The 18,364-nt window shown below is 30.7% G+C and overlaps 1 protein-coding gene across 1 annotated transcript in view; it reads left to right on the plus strand.

Annotated features, from left to right (window-relative positions):
• Positions 1 to 18,364, plus strand: part of LOC129221135 (neurofibromin-like) — a 110,652-nt gene that overhangs the window by 36,394 nt on the left and 55,894 nt on the right. Inside the window, exons 11-26 of the mRNA XM_054855580.1 lie at positions 474 to 650; positions 1,494 to 1,829; positions 3,507 to 3,632; positions 3,984 to 4,177; positions 7,932 to 8,115; positions 8,235 to 8,421; positions 9,379 to 9,452; positions 10,200 to 10,355; positions 11,276 to 11,364; positions 12,035 to 12,139; positions 12,952 to 13,123; positions 14,193 to 14,332; positions 15,507 to 15,839; positions 16,916 to 17,094; positions 17,530 to 17,741; positions 17,820 to 17,903. Coding sequence (XP_054711555.1) covers positions 474 to 650; positions 1,494 to 1,829; positions 3,507 to 3,632; positions 3,984 to 4,177; positions 7,932 to 8,115; positions 8,235 to 8,421; positions 9,379 to 9,452; positions 10,200 to 10,355; positions 11,276 to 11,364; positions 12,035 to 12,139; positions 12,952 to 13,123; positions 14,193 to 14,332; positions 15,507 to 15,839; positions 16,916 to 17,094; positions 17,530 to 17,741; positions 17,820 to 17,903 — 2,748 coding nt within the window. The remainder of the gene's footprint in view (positions 1 to 473; positions 651 to 1,493; positions 1,830 to 3,506; positions 3,633 to 3,983; positions 4,178 to 7,931; positions 8,116 to 8,234; positions 8,422 to 9,378; positions 9,453 to 10,199; positions 10,356 to 11,275; positions 11,365 to 12,034; positions 12,140 to 12,951; positions 13,124 to 14,192; positions 14,333 to 15,506; positions 15,840 to 16,915; positions 17,095 to 17,529; positions 17,742 to 17,819; positions 17,904 to 18,364) is intronic.

Here is an 18,364-nt window from a genome sequence, read left to right on the forward strand (position 1 = left end):
GCTCACAACAGTAAGTCAGAAGGGGGAGATTGAACGTTAGATACGTTTGGAGTAATGTTGTCCAGTGGAACCCCACCTTGTCCCAACAGGGCGTTCAAGGACATTTGAGTCTCTTCGTAGCATGGTTTAACATATCCTCTACATGTGGCTCCCATGACAGTTTGCAGTCAAACATCACACTAAGATATGTTAATTTATTGCTCTGGGCCATTTGAGTACCTTAATATGTCAGCTGAAGATCCAAAGATTGGTGCATAAGTGAAAAAGTCAGGCAGTACGATTTATTTAAGTTCACTTTCATACTATTAGTATCACAGCAAGCTTTCAAATTGGCAGACAGATTCGTATACTTGTAATATTTTAATTGTGAAAACATTTGTAGGCATAAGGGAAGTTTCAATAATGTTTTTGAATAAATCTGTTATTCCATGTTTAAAGCATGTTAATTATATTTCTGGGCTTTTTCTTTCTAGCGCCAATTTGTTGATAGTGTTAAGAAAGCTCTCATTCCTCATGCCGTCAGCAAACAATTGTGTGAAGCAGCAGCTGTGACTTGTGTGCGCCTCTGTAAGACATCCACTTACATTAACATCTTAGACAGCAACAACGTTGTGTTTTCTCTAGTGCAAACTGTCATTAATGATTTAAAGGTAAAAATGGAATGTTTAAAAATATGTTTTCAAGTTTTTTTCTTTTCTTAATAATTTTTTTTCTCCATAGCTGTAGTTACTCATGCATCTTTCCAATTGTTGTACAGAAGGTCCAATTTGGTGTAAATATCTGAGTAGTATTTGTCACCCTTGCTTCTAAGATATAATTACTTAATAAAAAAGGGGGAAGTGATAGCTGGAAAGTCATTACAACTCGTGCATGTAAGATTTGTATTGTGCACATTGTGGTTAAGAAAGTTAACTGTTTTCAGGAAGGCTACATAATTGAATTCTTTGCATCAAATATTGGATTTCCAATATTCAAGAACTGAAAAAAAAGGTAGATGTTGGTGTGTCTTTGATTCGACAGCATAAATAATTTACATGTAAAGCAAGATATTCTAACTGTTCATTCCCCCCCCCCCTCCTCCCGGGATTTTCACTTTTGTGTTTTTAGAGACATATGAGCTGTGAATTTTCAGAAATTGTATACTTCATAGAGTAACATTCTTAAAATTTTGTTAGGGACATCTTCATCTTAAAATGAGCTTTAACTTTAAAATTTCAAATAACTTTCTTTTTTTCAATCTCATATTTGTAATCAATATCAGCATTAAACTCATTATAAATTTTGTTTAATTTGATTCAGCCATTGCTTCACCATTGAGAAAATTTTGCCTCCTAATGTTAATTATTAGAAATGTTTTTGTGTTAGAACAAAAACTTACACCAGTCAAACTACAAATTTGTAAAGTTCATTTAACATTTTCAAAAAGCAATTGGCCTGCATTTTTATGTATATTCCCTGAATAAACTAATCTGTCCTTTGCTGTTTTCTTACAGGTTTTGCTTTTCAATCCAGCTAAACCATTCTCACGTAGCCAAGCCACAATTGGTCAAGATGTGGATCTGATGATTGATTGCTTTGTTTCATGTTTTCGCATCAATCCTCACAATAACGAAGCTTTGAAAGTTTGCCTTAATCTTAATTCACCCAATACCTACCATTTTGTGCTAGTGTGCTCTTTATATCGAATTATCACCCAGCCAAGATTACCTTGGTGGCCTCAAATTGATCTTTTGTACAGCAAAGCGCATCAGCTAAGAAACATGTTCACAGATACTTTGACGAAAGTTACTCAGGGTTGCATTAGTCATGCACCATTAAGAATGATTCAAGTATGTTTTTTCCTGCTTAACTATTTTTCTGTTAGTTTTTAAGACTTAATATTTTCCCCTTCTATCTTTCTTTTACTTTTCTACCCTTCAGCTAGTAGTGAAAATTCATTCTTTAAAAAACTTACTTTTAACTAGTTATAATATTATACTAAATGTTATAAAAATTGGTCAAATTTTCTTGTTTTTATCTTTCCTTGTGCAAAAAATTTGATTCTTCCAATCATTTTTCATATTCAAAGGAAATGCTGCATGCCATCTGATATGTGATGTCATTTTGTTTGTGTGTTTCCCCACTACTTTATTCACTTTTATGGTATATGAAAATAACTACTTTATGACATATACCTTTTACAAAATTAATTCCTCTTCTTTCCCAAAATTGCTTGTTTTTTAAAGTAATTACAGGGTTTTTTTTAGGTGTACCATGCAGTTATTTTAAATAAATCATGAAATTTTGTTTGCTCTGTGCACTTTCAGAAAAGTGCATTTCCTTTAAAAAGACAGTTTTAAAGATGTATTTCTTTCCATTTTTTATTTGATAAAGAAATGTATTTAAATATTTTCAAATAATTGTTTGTAATTAACTGGTACAAATTTGTACTGCTTTTGTTTAATTCTTATACTTTCTTTACTCTTTATTTCATGCTTTCCATTCTTATTACAGCTCTGTCAGGTTGGTATGATTATTTCAAGCAGAATGTGCACTTTTATTTCCTTTCATGTCCTGAGCATTAGTTTGTGATAAAATTAAAATGTGTGCTTATATTTTCAATAATAAGTATTCATAGCTAATATAAATAAAATTTTCAAAATTCGTTTATCAAGAAACAATATGGGTTGAAAATTAAAATTTTAGCACTTTTATAAAATTTTTTATCTATTACTAGCTTGACCCCTGCAAATCACTTCGAGCTTGAAATCCGTTGCCCTGCCATAAAAATGCCATGTAAAAACTCACGTTTGCCAGTTAGAAAATTTCCTGACTCAATAACTCAATAACTAAATTGAGATAATGATTTAAAAATGCATAATCTGTCGTAGTTCAGTAATGAATTTAGCTATATGATAACTGGAGGTTGCATCAAGTTGTCAAAAAAGCAAAGAGCATTCTTGCTGCATTAATTTTAATGCCAAAGATTTTGTAGGCAAAATGCTTACTTTAAAAATGCTATAAAGGCAGACCACTCGAACGGAGACTGGACCCCAGTACCATTCGGTTGAAAGCTGCATGCTCTGTCGCCAGAGTTACCTGGCTCTCCTTTTTGACAATCCAAGCAAAAATTTGTAATTTGACCAAAACATCCATCCAACTTCTATAGGCTGAAATATTTCATATCAAAGCAAAATGTGAACTGTGTTTAATTTCCGCAAGAGGAGGGGAAAAAACTTTTAAATTATACATAACTCATTAAGTTTTATGACCTATTGAGTGAGTTATGGTGTTAAAAAAAAAAAAAAAAAAAAAAAAAAAAAACTTTGAGAAATAATAAATGCAATTCCTTATATGCTGTTTTTTTTTTACTGTAGTAAAAAAGATTTTCAAAGTAAACAAGTATTTCTGATTAGTTCTATCATGAAATAAGTTGTAACTTTCTTCAATTCATAATTAACAATTCAGTTCACATCATCAAAATTATGTGGTGCAAAAACTCGGTACAATTATGTATTTGCTTACAGAGCCTCACGTTAAAAGAAAAAGTAAGCAACCTGAAACTGAAAGAGAAATCAGAAGAAACTTTGAGTTACAAACTACTGCTGTGGATGGTTAGATTAATACATGCTGATCCTGTCCTTATGTTAAATGTAAGTTTTTTCTTTGCATTTACTTCACTATATCTTGTTAATTTTATGTTTAATTATATTATGTTTTGACATTAGTATCACTATCCAAATATATCTGTAGTTAATGTTAAATACTCTGAAGTTCAATAATAATATCTGAGATACTAAAAGCTCTCCAAATACTGAAAATGGCCCAAGCATTCTCTGACAGGAGAGCGGAATGAGGATTGATTCTGAGAAAAGCCAGGACCCACAAAGGAAGGTTGTGCCAATGTTGATGATTTCAAAAGGCTCATTGAAATGCAATGTTGTTTGTCAATTGTCTGTGGCTGAACTTACTAATTCCTTCTTTTTCCTTGCTTATTTGCTTAGAATCAAGGTAAAGCTGGGCATGAAATTCAGAGCAGCACTTTAGAGTTGATAAATGGTCTTGTGTCTTTGATTCACCAACCTTCCATGCCAGATGTGGCCCAGGAAGCTATGGAAGCCTTGCTTGTCCTGCATGATCCTGCTAACATTGAAATGTGGAATCCTGAGTCACCCATCAACACTTTTTGGGATGTCAGGTACGTATGAAACCCTTTGGCTGTTATATGTTGGTGTACGTGATGCAAATAAAAATCAATCGACTGAAACCAAGTGTCGAAAGAACAATAATGTTGACGAAGAGCGTGCAAAGGAAAAATGATACACACTGAATGATGAGAGCCTTATTAATTAACAAAATGATATCAACTTAAATTTACCCTTTTATAGTTAAATTCAAAGTTTAAAGTTGGAACTCAGCAAGTTTACATGTATTGCATGAGTGTCATATCCTGTTTTGATAACTGTGCACCGTCACCAAGACAGCAAACCTAATCCAACTAACTTGGGTTATAAAGTTTATACATATAGACTTCAGCTTCGTCATTGTTTAGAATGTTTACTAAAGCTCATAATCAGTGGTTGGAAAAACTACATTTTTTTTTTGTAGTGAACTACAACTATTTTGTTACAAATGTAGTTAACTACGACTACTTTTTTTTAAATGTAACAACTACAAACTACTTTTGAAATGTAGTTGCCACTTCGCTACTTTTCAAAAAATAAGTAAATAAAAAGCATACACACTTAACTGTGGTGTTTCCCAAAAAATTAAAGTCGATTTTTTAAGTCGCATACCCTCTTATATCTTTCCTCTTAGGTCAAAACAATTGTGAAAAAACGTTTCATATAATTTGAACAATTGCAACCAGTGTCGACGTGCGTCTGAAAGTGTGAACCAGCAGTTGTATGCTGGGACAAATTAAAAAAATATATACAGTCAAACCTCCCTTAATGGACACTCCCCATTAGCGGACAGTTTCTGAATCCCCAGACCCTCGAGATGGGCGTATAATGTATTTCATTCCTCGTTAGCGGATAGTAAATCAGCTGAGTTTCGTTTTATTTTTCTGTGTGTGGTAAGCTTTTACTCAGCACTGCTTTTGTGGCAAACATTTTTTCTACTCCTTTACCATGTTCTGGGGCTAACCAGTACCAATAAGAGGGTTGACACCCCTTTTCTCCAAAAACGGGAGTCATTCAAGTCGGGATTTTTTAGTCAAAGCTTATGAAAGTTTTGTTTTCATTTCATCCTTTCCCTCCAGGCGCTGATGAGGAATCAGCACAGTATTGCCAGATTAAGTGAAAAGTAGCCGATTGCGATATATTTTGCTATGACTTAAAACAAAAAAGGTGGTGAAAATCAGCGACATTGATTCCATTGTGCTTGACTAGTTTTGTTCAGCTAGAGGAAACAATTTACAAATGCCTCATTATTTTATTTTCCCAAAAGATTCAGCAAATTATTTACTTATTAGTAAAGTTCCCTTATAAAAGCAATATTCATTAATTTAATTTCGAACTATGCACTGTATGTGTCGGTTTAAAATACAAAATTGAAATGCCATTGTAAATTCAGACTCCCCAAATATAGGACACTCCCCGTTAACGGACAAAAACTTGTTACCTGACAGTGTCGGCTATTGGGAGGTTTGACTATTTTTGAAAACTTGAAATTTTTGTTGATAAATCGTTGCTCCCCCCTATGCCCCACACTCCACACGTACCACAAAAACATTTATTCAAATTGAAAAAAACATTTAGATAGCCCACATTTGGTCCAACATTTATAATTTTCTTCAAAAACTTGATTTTTTTCTATTTATCTTTAAAAAAATATGTATAAATTTAAATAAAGTTCAAAAACGAAAAGCGAACACATTTTCAGATCAACATGTGGGGTTCAGCCGAAAGTGTGGGATACCTAAATGTTTTCTAATTGAATAAATGTTTTTGTGGTGCATGTGGGGTATAGGGGCAACATTTTATCAACAGAAATTTAGAGTTCTTATTTTCTTTTTTTATTAAGCCTAGCATTACAAGTGCTGGTTCTCACCTTCAGATGGAAGTCGGCACTGGTTGCCGTTGTTCAAATTACATGAAACTTTTTTTACTATTGTTTTGATGTAAAGAGAAAAATATAAGAAGGTGTACGACTTGAAAAGTCAACTTACAATTTTTTTGGGCAACCCTAACATACACACACCGTAAAAGGATTGAACGATAAAGGTTTAGATTGATAAATTTGCTCATCTGAACAAGAAATATTAAGAATTATCTATTTTTTCCTTTTTTTTTCCACAAATGTCCGTTATCATACTCTTATATAACACTGTAATGCTCGTATTTATTGTAAGCCGGCCAGGGCACTTCAATATCATCCTATTCTATAACATTTACAGTAGCTTCTGTATTTGGTGAATACTGTAAAAGAATTACTGGAAAAGAAGAAGACTTATTTTCGTGGGACTTTAATTTTCACATGCCCGTCGTAATCACAAAAATTTAAGCCTCACAAAATATTTCTGTTTTTCAACTTTCGGTCAGTTCATACAAAATTCACGAAATTTTCAACTCGCGAAATCACCGGTATCTTCATTTTCGCGAAAATAAGTGCTTTTACAGTATTGGAACAATAATCTCTTTAAAATACATATAAAACATTCGTCCATGAGACATTCTCAACATCCAGAAAAAACAAAAAATTACTAAATTGGCAGTTCCGGTTATCGCTAATTCATATATTTTTCTTTTTAAGTCAAGCTCTAGTCAGTGCAAATATTGGCGAAGTATGAAAATGACGATGCCAAACAAACTAATGGCAGCAAACAGAACGTATGGTGTCAAAATGATATGCCTGAGGTCAGCTCGTATTTTTATGAGCCTTATTTCTTATTGTATCGGCTGATGTACTTGTATAGAATTTGCACCAGTCAAATTCGTTTTAACCTTAATTTTTGTCTTAAGTTTATTTAAAAGTAGTTTTCAGAAATCGCTACAAACTACTATTTTTTGTATTGAACTACTCACTATGATACTTTTTTTAAAAAGTAATGTAAAGTAGTAAAAAAGTAGTGTGCTACACTACAAACTACTAAAAAATGTAGCTACTACAGTAGCATTGCTACTTCCAACCACTGCTCATAATTGTAATTTTAACTGAACTGCAAAATGTTTTCTTGGTTTAAATCTCTTAATTTTTACAGCATTCATTATATATATATATATATATATATATATATATATATATATATATATATATATATATATATATATATATATATATATATATATATATATATATAAACATCAATAGAACAATAAACAGACAAGGTTACAATACAGATAAATGGCAGAGATGAAGCCAGTACTCTTCAGCAGTGGAAACTTCATCCTATGGTCGAAAGACCAAAAATTTTAATACTACAACTAAGAATAGGATGTCCAATTCGTAAAAAGTCAACATTCAGGATTATATTGGGCAAAAGCACCACATGTGAAAAATGAATGCAGATTTTTTGAACTAAGAACTTCCACTGCTGAAGAGTACTGGCTTCATCTCTGTCATTTATCTGCGTTGTAACCTTGTCTGTTTATTGTTCTATTGATGTTTATTGACTGCTTTGGACATCTTTGGGCTTCTGGTTTATGGTACTCTATTTTTTTCCTATTTAATATGTTATATATATATATATATATATATATATATATATATATATATATATATATATATATATATATATATTAAATCAATATTTTGTTAAACTTTATTTGCCCAGTAAACATATATCATTTTGAAAGGATAAACTGAAGTCATGCATACAGTTCATGGAAAGAATAAGGTAGAACCATTAAATGATGTATTGAGTTTAATATTTTGCATTTGAAGTGCAGATTTTCTGAATATTTTTGTTATTTTTATTAAAACAAATTTTGTGTTTTATTTTGGTTTAGCTCCCAGGTGCTGTTTTCAATATCTCAAAAGCTCATTCAACATCAAATTATGAATTATACTGAAATTCTAAAGTGGGTTCGGGAAATTCTAAAATGTCGTAATGCTTTTCTGCAAAAGCATAAGGAATATGCCAATCTTGGAAGCCATATTGCAATTTGTAAACAAGCACATATTAAATTGGAGGTAAGATGTGTGCTCATAATTTTTTTCATTTTATTTAACTCTTAAGATTTTTTTTTTTTTTTTTTTGCAAGTAAATAATATTGAAGATTTAAATAACACTTTTAAATAAAATATTTTAGGTTGTGTTCTTTATGTATCTGTGGAGTGTTGATATTGATGCTGTTTTGGTATCCATGTCCTGTTTCACCCAATTGTGTGAAGAAGCAGACATAAGATGCGGACAAGATGATTTGGTAGTTACATACATGCTGCCGAACTACCATGTTTATCAAGAATTATCTGCTGCGAGTACAATATTAACTACTGGTATGTCTCAAACATGTTTCAATTAAGCAAAATACACATTTGTGAAAATGCATTCTTTGACTAAACTAGTATGTTTTTAATAAAAATTGTATTTGTATTGATATTTTATCTACTAAATCAATTTCATTATCACCATTCCTTAACTACATTTATTTATATTAGGAGAAATTCGTATTTCTTAGTTGGGCCCTTAGCTAGTAACATGACTGAAAGTTTTATGCAAGATGAAGCAATTCAATTTAGAACTAAATTTGTTTACAAAATTTTGCAAATCATGACAAATTTAATTTTTTATATTACCCCTTGTAGTAAAATGACAAATAACTCATTGAGTTTTCATACCATACCATACAATGACCGACATTTTGAATATTTTGCCATTCTGGATATTCTATTAAAAGTTGCAATTCTATTTAAACTAAACATTAGGGGAGGGGGCAATAAAAATTATTATTTATGCTTTCATAAAGGGAAATTTTTTTCTACCAAGGAAAGGTACAGAGTTGGGGCTTATAGGCAAGACAAAGTATCAAAAAAATTTCTAACACTCAGGAATTTGGAAGTTTTCCCAAATTTAATTCAACTGTTTTCCTTTGCAACAAAAAGATTATACCTTCTTCATTTGTTCTGTTATAATTTTGACCATCTGATCATTAATTGAAATAATTGATTTGCTGTAAACGCTTAGAAAATTGTAGGAATTTGTAGTTGGAATTTTTCATGTAGTTCATCATGGGAAAATTCAGGCTTAGTTAAAGAAGTGGCTATTATAAGGCTATGAAGAATTAGGAAGCAAAGTTTTAACGCTATTGATTCAAAATGAAGCAACAATTAGCCAAGGTTGTTATCATAACTTTCCATGCAATTAACTGCTGTAAAAATTTAAATAACAGGGTAAATTGATGCAACCATTGTAATACAGTATGTAAGTACATATTCATTTGCTCTTTATTTTAGGTCGAGCTGCGCTTCAAAAAAGAATTATGGCACTGTTGCGAAAGATTGAGCATTGCACACAAGGCTGTTCTCAGGTAATTTTCTCACTTTTCTTACTAAAGACTTATAGGATGAGTTAAATCTTGCAAAATTGAGCAATGCTGACAAAGTCTGAAAGTTAAGTCTTTTCATCCATAAGCTCATTTCCTTACAAATTAAATAAATGATTTTTTCTGGACTGTATAAAATTTAACTGCATTAATTTTTAACTTATCATTTCTTTTATTTGTATAAGGTATAAATTATTTACGTTTAAATACTGTTTCAGTGCTCAATTACATTTTTGCATCTTTATATAGTGTGTCTGAAGGCTTTCTCTTTCTAATGTAGGTATTGTTTTTTTTTTTCTAAAAGAAGCACAAAGTTATGTAATTTTTTATTCTTATAAAGCTAAATATTTCTTGTTTCGTAGACCATAAACGGAATTTTTTTACTAAGTGTTAATCTCATGTGGGGTCAAGGTTTTTTTTCTCCTGAAATATTTTCATTTTTCTTAAAGTGAAGGAAGTATTTTTAATAGTTTAATTTTAGTATTTCTGTAGTTTGTTTATTTTCTTGAATACAAAAAAAAAAAAAAAAAAGCATACTACTTTATTTTTTTTTAATTCATTTTTTTTAATTCATTTTATTTATTTATTTATTTTTGAATTGACTCTACTGATTATGCAGTTGCAGAAGGGAATATTTTCATGCCTCATAGTAAAATTAATGTTTGTCATGTAATTATTTTTGAATGAGAATTTTTTTTAACCTTTTATGAGATAAGTTTCCATTTATTTAAGGCTTGGGAAGATACTTTCATGAATTGGGAAGCAGCTACAAAACTTCTTGTGAGCTACCCGAAGACAAAGTTAGAAGAGGCACAAATTTGTGAAGGCTTTCATAGAACCATTGGGAAGCGGAGAGCATCTCATCAGAGTACAGAGCATGAACTGGAGGTACTTTTCTTTTGCTATGTCCTTGACTAAATATTATCTTTCACGCTTTCTGTTTGTGAAATGCAATTTAAATGTGACCTCACAATGTTTAGAAATAACTTCTGTATGAAATATTTTAATTATGTTAAAAGCATTTTAAGGATCTTCTTGTTAAAGGAAAGTAATGTATCTCTATAATACTTAAAAATTAGATAAACATGCACACTTAGCCACTTACTGATAAGATAGCAATTAGGATATCACTAAACAGTAGGGTGGGTCTGTTTTAACTTTTTTGAAAATCAAAAATATCTGTGATGGTTAAAGTTTTGTATTGGTATCAAATGTTTTTTTGAAAAAATGTTGAAGTCAAAATACATTTAGACCTTCTGCCAGATTCTTGAAGTTTTTCCAAATATGTAAAAAATATCATTTTAATTTTCTAACTTTTGTGGAAAGTTTTTAAATTTCTATTTAACTCTTTTGAAACTTAGACACATTTCCTGCATCATTAATTTGTTTGCAAATATAGATATTACTGTGGAAATACTTAGAAACATGCTGAGACTTTAATAAAAAGATATTGAGCTATGTCTCAAATTCAATGAAATAATGATATTACCTGTTAAATTAATCTTATTTTGTAAGTTCAACCTTTAATTTAGTGTTACTTTGTTGTTAAATTCTTAAAGCAAATTTTTCATGCTTAAAATTTTTTATCTTATAAAAGAAAAAGATTCTTTTCTTTTTGTTTTTGATGCAACTCTCTTGCATCAGTATTTCATTTTTCTGTACTGTTTCATTTCATATTAAATCTTCACTATCCATAATATCATAATATAAAGACATTTCTGTTTTTTAAATTACATTTAAAGTAAAATTAACGGAATATGTTGGTGTAATTTTCTTCATAATGATACATTTTTATCTTAAAACTTCAGGATCAGCTGAATGAATGGGCAAACATGACTGGTTTCTGCTGTGCTATGGGTGGTGTGTGCTTGTTGCGAAAATCACCCTCTCGAGCTAGGTAAGTTAACAATTCAATCAGTACGTTAAATAACTGAAAGGATTTTACCAAATTGAAAAGGTTCGAGAGATTCATCCATGAAAATGTATGATTAAGTTTAGTTAATCAGTCAAGTTTGTTTCTTTAACAGAAATAACTAGATTCTCTAAAAATATTTTTATGAAAAGCTCCTAAACTTAATGTTAAATTTTCATTAATAAATGTTGCACTAAACTTTGACTCTTAAATTCAAACATTAAGGAAATTTAACTCCTAAAACAAATCAATGAAGTAAATGCGACAAGATAATACTTGATTTTAGTCACAAACGCTAACGGTAATGAAATTAAAGAGCTACAGAAAAATCCTATACATTTAGCTTGAAAAAAATCACCCACACATTAAAAACCGACTATCAGCGGAAAACAACCCTTAGTGCAAAGAAAAGTACCTGTTTTGCTACTGGCATAAATTTCTCCGAAACTATGAAAGTGCCCCCATAATACCTGAAACAGCTTAGGACCCCTTTAAGTTAAAATCAAACCTTGGATACGAGAAATGTTTTTCTCTAAAAAAAAAAGTTAGAGCAAAGTAACAAAGTTCAATTTCTTTAGAAAATATATAGTCACAAATAATTTAAAGATGCTTTCTAAAAGTTGCAGGTATTTATTTCAATTTTTCTTTACTTTAGTAGTCTCTCAAATATGCCAGGTTGCTCATCTTCTTTGCCGATGGATGCTCGTAAAGGAAGTATGCTTACACCGGGACAAGATTTGCAGTATTGCCCTGTTACTCAGTAAGTTGAAAGATTTTCTTCCAGATTCATGCTTGAGTAAGAGTGATTTGTTTTATGGGAAAATTTTATGAAGACCTATCTGAAACAAGCGTTTTTATGGCTAAATATGGTTTTTCCTCATGATTTGGAATAATTTTTATCACGGTTTACTGAAGCAAATTATTCTTATTAATAGATTTAAAAATAATTTTGTCACTAGATTATCCTCTGCAAAGTCAAGCCCAGATAACACTTATTGATCTAAGAGCCAATCTGCAGCTAAATGTTCTTATAATTCCTGTCTTTTTTTTTTAGTTACATTAGTGAATAGGTCAGATAGATCTCTTCAATTCTTGCAGTCCAATACAAAGTAGCCTTTAAAAAATAGTTGTCAAACGATGGCAAAGTGGAAGAAATATTGGCCATACAGGGCCTGTCATGAACTTCTTCAATAGAAAGAACATGATCACATTGCACATTTAATCAACAAATGGGTTTGGTGAAACTACTTTCATCATCTCCACAGGTGTCATTAATTAATATGATAACTAAAAACCAATGTGATTCTGGAAATGTTGTTACAGATTCAATTTTATTCTTCCTCCCAATATTTGCTGCTAGATATGATAATTCATGTACCTTAAAGACAAATTAGAAATTTATTTCTTTAAATGTACTCATATTTGTATATATGTTTTTTTTCCCCTCCTGATGCTCTAAAATATTCATATTGTAATGATATTTCTGAATATTTAACTTATTTTTATGTTAATAAAATATTTTATTTAATATGGCAATAACTAAATTGTTCTGTATAATTTTGTAATTTTTAGATTTGTTGGTCAGCTGCTACGTTTGCTTGTATGCCACAATGAAAAGTTTGGAACACAAATTCAAAAGCATGTCAAAGAACTAGTTGCCCATGAGATGAGCCCAACTTTATATCCAATACTATTTGATCAGATAAAAGCGATTGTAGAAAAGTTCTTCGATTCGCAAGGACAGGTAGCTTTACATTTATTGATTGATATCCTATGCATATTAAAATTAATCAATAGCGAGCTTTTCATTATATCATCATTTGTGGTTTATCTTTTTCTTTTAATGAGTAAAGTGGCTCACTTTTTAAAATATATCTCTGGTTTTATGGTTGTTCTGAAATACTGTATTCATATGATAATTTGACGGTACAAAATATTTTTTTTTTTTTGTTTTTGATATACATTTTTAAATTTTTGATATCTTGCCTTCACTCTGATTTGTTGCATTGCAATACTATTTTTTTTAAACCATTAATTGTGAAAATAAGTCATTCTTTTAGTCATTTTTGTACTTATCTTTATAAATTCATTATCATTGCTATCTTAAAGCCATGCTTCTTCCATCACATTTATCACCAACTCTGAACCTATACCTTGTCATACAGCGACAGATCTGTCCTGTTTTATTGCAAGGGTAATTCTTAATGTCTGGAGGAGGGGGGGGGGGGACAAATGAAGTAGAATTCTTACACATCTTACTTAGTTGGAAAAGTAATTAATCTTATTTAAATGATGGGAAGAATTTATTTAAAAACCAATTCAAAAACTGTTAAGCTTTGTAATTGATAAAGTTAATGCAAAAATTACCATACGAAACTGCAAATATGAAAACGGGTGTGGCAACAAATTTAAAACAGAAAAATATAATAGGAATATAATGGTTGGAAAAACTAGTGAAACAATTGCAATAGTGGGAAAAGATTTCAATCTGCCAAAAAAAAAAAATGCTGGTAATAGAAGTATTCTTTTACTTTTGCGTTGTTTCAAGAAAAGAAACTGCAGTAATAAAAGCAATGTTTGGCCTTTCTATTTCACTCTTACTCTATCTCTGCTGCAAGTTTACTTACTTTTTGATTTTAATAAAAAGCAATTCATTTATGTACAAAAGTGATATTTTTTACCTGAAATGATTTTTAACCTAGTCATTTACAGAAAAAAAAAAAAATGTGAAATCTATGATTTTGTGTGATACAATTCTACATACAATTCTTTAATTATCACTAAAATGGTTTCTTTTTATTTGTTCTTTATAGGTTGTTGTCACAGAGCCAAATACACAATTCATTGAACACATCATTTTCATACTCAAAAGTGTATTAGAAAATAAAGTTGACCATACTGCTGAACACCTTGGTGTCAGTAGCATTGAAGGAATGATGCTAGCAATTGTGAGGTAAAATTTTGGAATTGATTTTCAACCCCCCCCCCCCCCCCTCACCCCACACACAATAATAATTGTATAACTTAGGTGGGGAGAGGGGTAGTAGAAAATGGAAAAAGGTAGAAAAAAGATTTTAACTGATTCTTACACAGTTTCTTTTGTTGCTGTTACTAGTGGGAATAAAAAAATAATACTTGAGGTCAAAGAAATTGTGGAAATTTCTTATACTCCTAATACTTTCGAATGATTCAAAGAGTCTTAGTTATATTTTTCATTTTAAGTTCTTGATTGTAATCCAACTGTTATCATAATCATTGCATAGCAATAAAATGAAAATTTTTTTCAGATATAGTCTAACATTCTTATTCATTCATTCATACTTTCTTCGCTTTCTTTGTTTTTTTTTCTTTTATTTAACCCCAGTGACCAAACATTAACCCAAGAACATGAGGAAGTATTTAGTGCACTTCTGTAAAATATTTAACGCATTAATTGTAAATCCAAAACTATTTCTCAGTAACTGAAGTAATTCGCATTTCTCCAAAAGAGAAAAAAAAATGTTAAAACTTTAGTTGTGACCAAGACCTTTGTAAAAATGTATCATAACTCGGGGCAATGTTATGTTAATGAAATTCATCATATCTATTTCAAAAATGTTTCTTTTCAAAGTAAATAATCAACTCATAATTAAGTAACAAATTTCAATGGGGATAGTTCAGAGTATATCTATAATTTTTCGCCCTTTTGGTGAAGTGTTCTTAAACCATAAAGGGATTGTGACCAGAAATTATGCTGTGTGTCTCTAAGTGAAAAATACTGAAAAGAAATTATATAAGTGCACACTAATTTGGTTTATTTATTTTCTTTTAAATTCATTTATTTAGTTTTTTATTATTTATTTATTTTTTATTATTTATTTATTTTTTTATTATTCATTTATTTTTTTATTTATTTTATTTTATTTACTTATTTTTTGTTTAAAAAATTAAGATCTTGGAAGTTTTTTTTCCTTAAAGTAAGTAACTTTTCAGTTGCTATTATGGTTCAAAATATTTCATATATTCAATATTTACATATCCTTCCCATCTGAATTTTTATATCTATGAATAATTTGAATTTGATCACTGAGGAAGAAGCATGAATTGTCTTCGTTTATTTAAAGTGAAGTTTTTCTTTGAACTTTCAGGTATGTGAGGCACTTAGATACAACAGTTCATGCCATTCAGATCAAAACTAAACTCTGCCAGTTGGTAGAAGCCATGATGGTACGGAGAGATGATCTTGCATTCCGCCAAGAAATGAAGTTTCGCAATAAATTAGTAGAGTACCTCACAGATTGGGTGATGGGTAATAGTCACCAGCTGGCTCCCCCGAATTCGGGAGATGTCACCACCCTGACGAGAGACCTCGACCAGGCTTGCATGCAAGCTGTTGCTGCTCTGTTGAGAGGTCTCCCCTTACAACCTGAGGAAAGTGATAGAGGAGATCTGATGGAGGCGAAATCTCAATTGTTTTTGAAGTGAGTTGCATATTTTTCGAAATGTTGTGCTTAAATTTTTTCAGAAAAATCTTGGTCAAGGTATTTCTTAACGGCGCAAATGCTATAGATCACCTTGCATTGAAAAAAAAAAAATTAGATTTAATGCACATTAGTTGATTGGGACATATAGGCTTCAAATTTGTTTTAGTTTTTCTAAAATTTTTACTTTTTTCTAAACTGTCCTGAAATTATGAGCTTTGTTCTAAATGTCCTAAAAAGTTCATTCATTTTCTCCACAATTCAGGAGAAAAAGTGAAAGTTCTTGAATCGATTTGAACTTTTTCTATTAAGTCTTGTTCACTTATTGTTTACACCTCACAATCCCAATTAAAGCTTTTTGTGTAGCAAAATTCACTTGTTTTTCAAGATAGGCGTGTGGAATGAAGCCACATCGGTGGGTTTGTCACAATGATCTAAGTCTATGAAATAGTAAACAGTAGACTAAAAAAGTGAATTTAAATCTTTAGTTAGTAGATAGTGCCCAGTTGACACTTGCAAGTTTTTTTATCCTGAAAATCAGTTCAGTTATTAGATTTCATGATGATGTGCATTTTATTTTTAACGTTCTGATTTAAAAAAAATTTGCCACTATTTAGATGCAACTTAACTAAATTTTCAGAAGAAAAAGAAAGAAAAATTGAATTACTATAAAGTTTCTGTTGATTAAAATAATAATGGCAGTAATAGATTAATTATGTAAAATCAATTATTAATGTGTTTATTATCTGCTGAAGCTAGTTTGGGTAAGCTAACTATTTGTATGCAGTCGCAAATCTCATACATATTTTAGAGTCGCAAAAAAAAAAAAAATAGTGCAAGAATATGCTGCGCCAAAAATATAACTATTTTTAAAAAACTTTTGCCACGTGTCTCTTTTATTTATATTGAAAATAAAGTTAAAAAATCACACTAATATATATATAAACACCATGTTAGTAAATTTTATTAATATGTTTGAGTACTTTCAGGGGCAAGAGGGTATGTAATGACAAACTAATAATTTCCTGTCGATATTAACCATTTACTTTTAAGTAATGACCTGTTTTGACACTTAGGTACTTTTCTTTGTTTATGAACTTGCTCAATGAATGTGGTGATTCTTCTGAAGACAAAGACGCTACTCGCCACCATCGAGTTCATGTCACTCGCTTGAGCGAACTTCGCACATGCACTATTCAGGCTATGTCAAATCTTTTGAGTGCTAATGTTGATAGTGGCCTCATGCATTCTATAAGTAAGTATTTCTGTAGTTCTTCCGGTGAAAACTTTGTGTGTGAATCAAAAGTGAACTAAAAGAAAAAATCTTTTTAAAGTTTAAAACTGGGTTCTGCAAAAGAAAGTAGAAGCAACCTTCTCATTAGTAAAATTAAGTAGATGATCATACAATTTTAATTTTTTTTCTTAAGTAAAGTTTCAAAAGTTCTTAGGAAGTTTTTTTTAATGGCTAAAAGTAAGAAGGGGGAAAAAATGTTTTGAAATAAAATTGTGTTAGAAAGTGAAAAAATTCTTCCAATTTTATCCTGTCTTTTCACTTGTTATTAAAACATTTTTCTCACCCAAGCTTTCATAAAGGTTTTGAATGTAATGTTTAATTGTGATTGTACTTTTTTCAAGCAGAATACATTTACCTCCTTAGTTTAAGTTTTTTTTTAAATCTATTATTATCAAGGTCTAGGATACCATAAGGATCTTCAAACTAGAGCAGCTTTTATGGAAGTTTTGACTAAAATCTTACAGCAAGGAACTGAATTTGACATGCTCGCAGAAACTGTGTTGGCAGATCGATATGAGCAACTCGTCCAGCTGGTGACTATGATAGGGGATAAAGGGGAACTGCCTATTGCTATGGCATTGGCTAGTGTTGTGATGAGCCCACAGATGGTATGAATTTAACTTATTGTCGATTCATATCTAGATAGAAACAAAATTGTAGTTTTTGAGTCTTTTCTTTTTTTTCAGGATGAACTTGCTCGTGTGTTTGTTACTCTCTTCGATGCAAAACACTTACTTGCTCCTTTACTTTGGAATATGTTTTATAAAGAGGTATTCTTTTATTTTAAATTGTCTTATTTTTCAAAATAATAACATTGGTTACATACACATAGTGGCTGTAACAAAAAGTTACTTGTAGACTTTCAAGCGCAATATTAGTTTTGCATAATTTAACTTACCAAGCCCTCGTGTTGGAAACCGTTTACTGTTTTGCACTTCATTTTCAGTCATTAAAAATTACTTTCACCCTAAAAACCATGAAGGAAACCATTATCGTGGATAACGTAAATCAGGGAAGTTTGGGGAACTTAATCAGGGAAAAGTCAGGGAACTTTTTTTTACAGCTTCTGTCGCCACCCTGTAAGTGACATTTTTTTTCGCACAACACTTTTAATAGATAATTAACTGTGTGTGAGCTAAATTGGTGCGCAAACAATAAGAATCCGACTGTTGTGAAGCACTAAAGTGCTTTACAGTAAGCTTCAGTTGAGGAAGTTTTCAGTTGAGACAGT

Source organism: Uloborus diversus, chromosome 4 (genome assembly GCF_026930045.1).
Source record: "Uloborus diversus isolate 005 chromosome 4, Udiv.v.3.1, whole genome shotgun sequence".
Lineage (NCBI taxonomy): Eukaryota > Metazoa > Arthropoda > Arachnida > Araneae > Uloboridae > Uloborus > Uloborus diversus.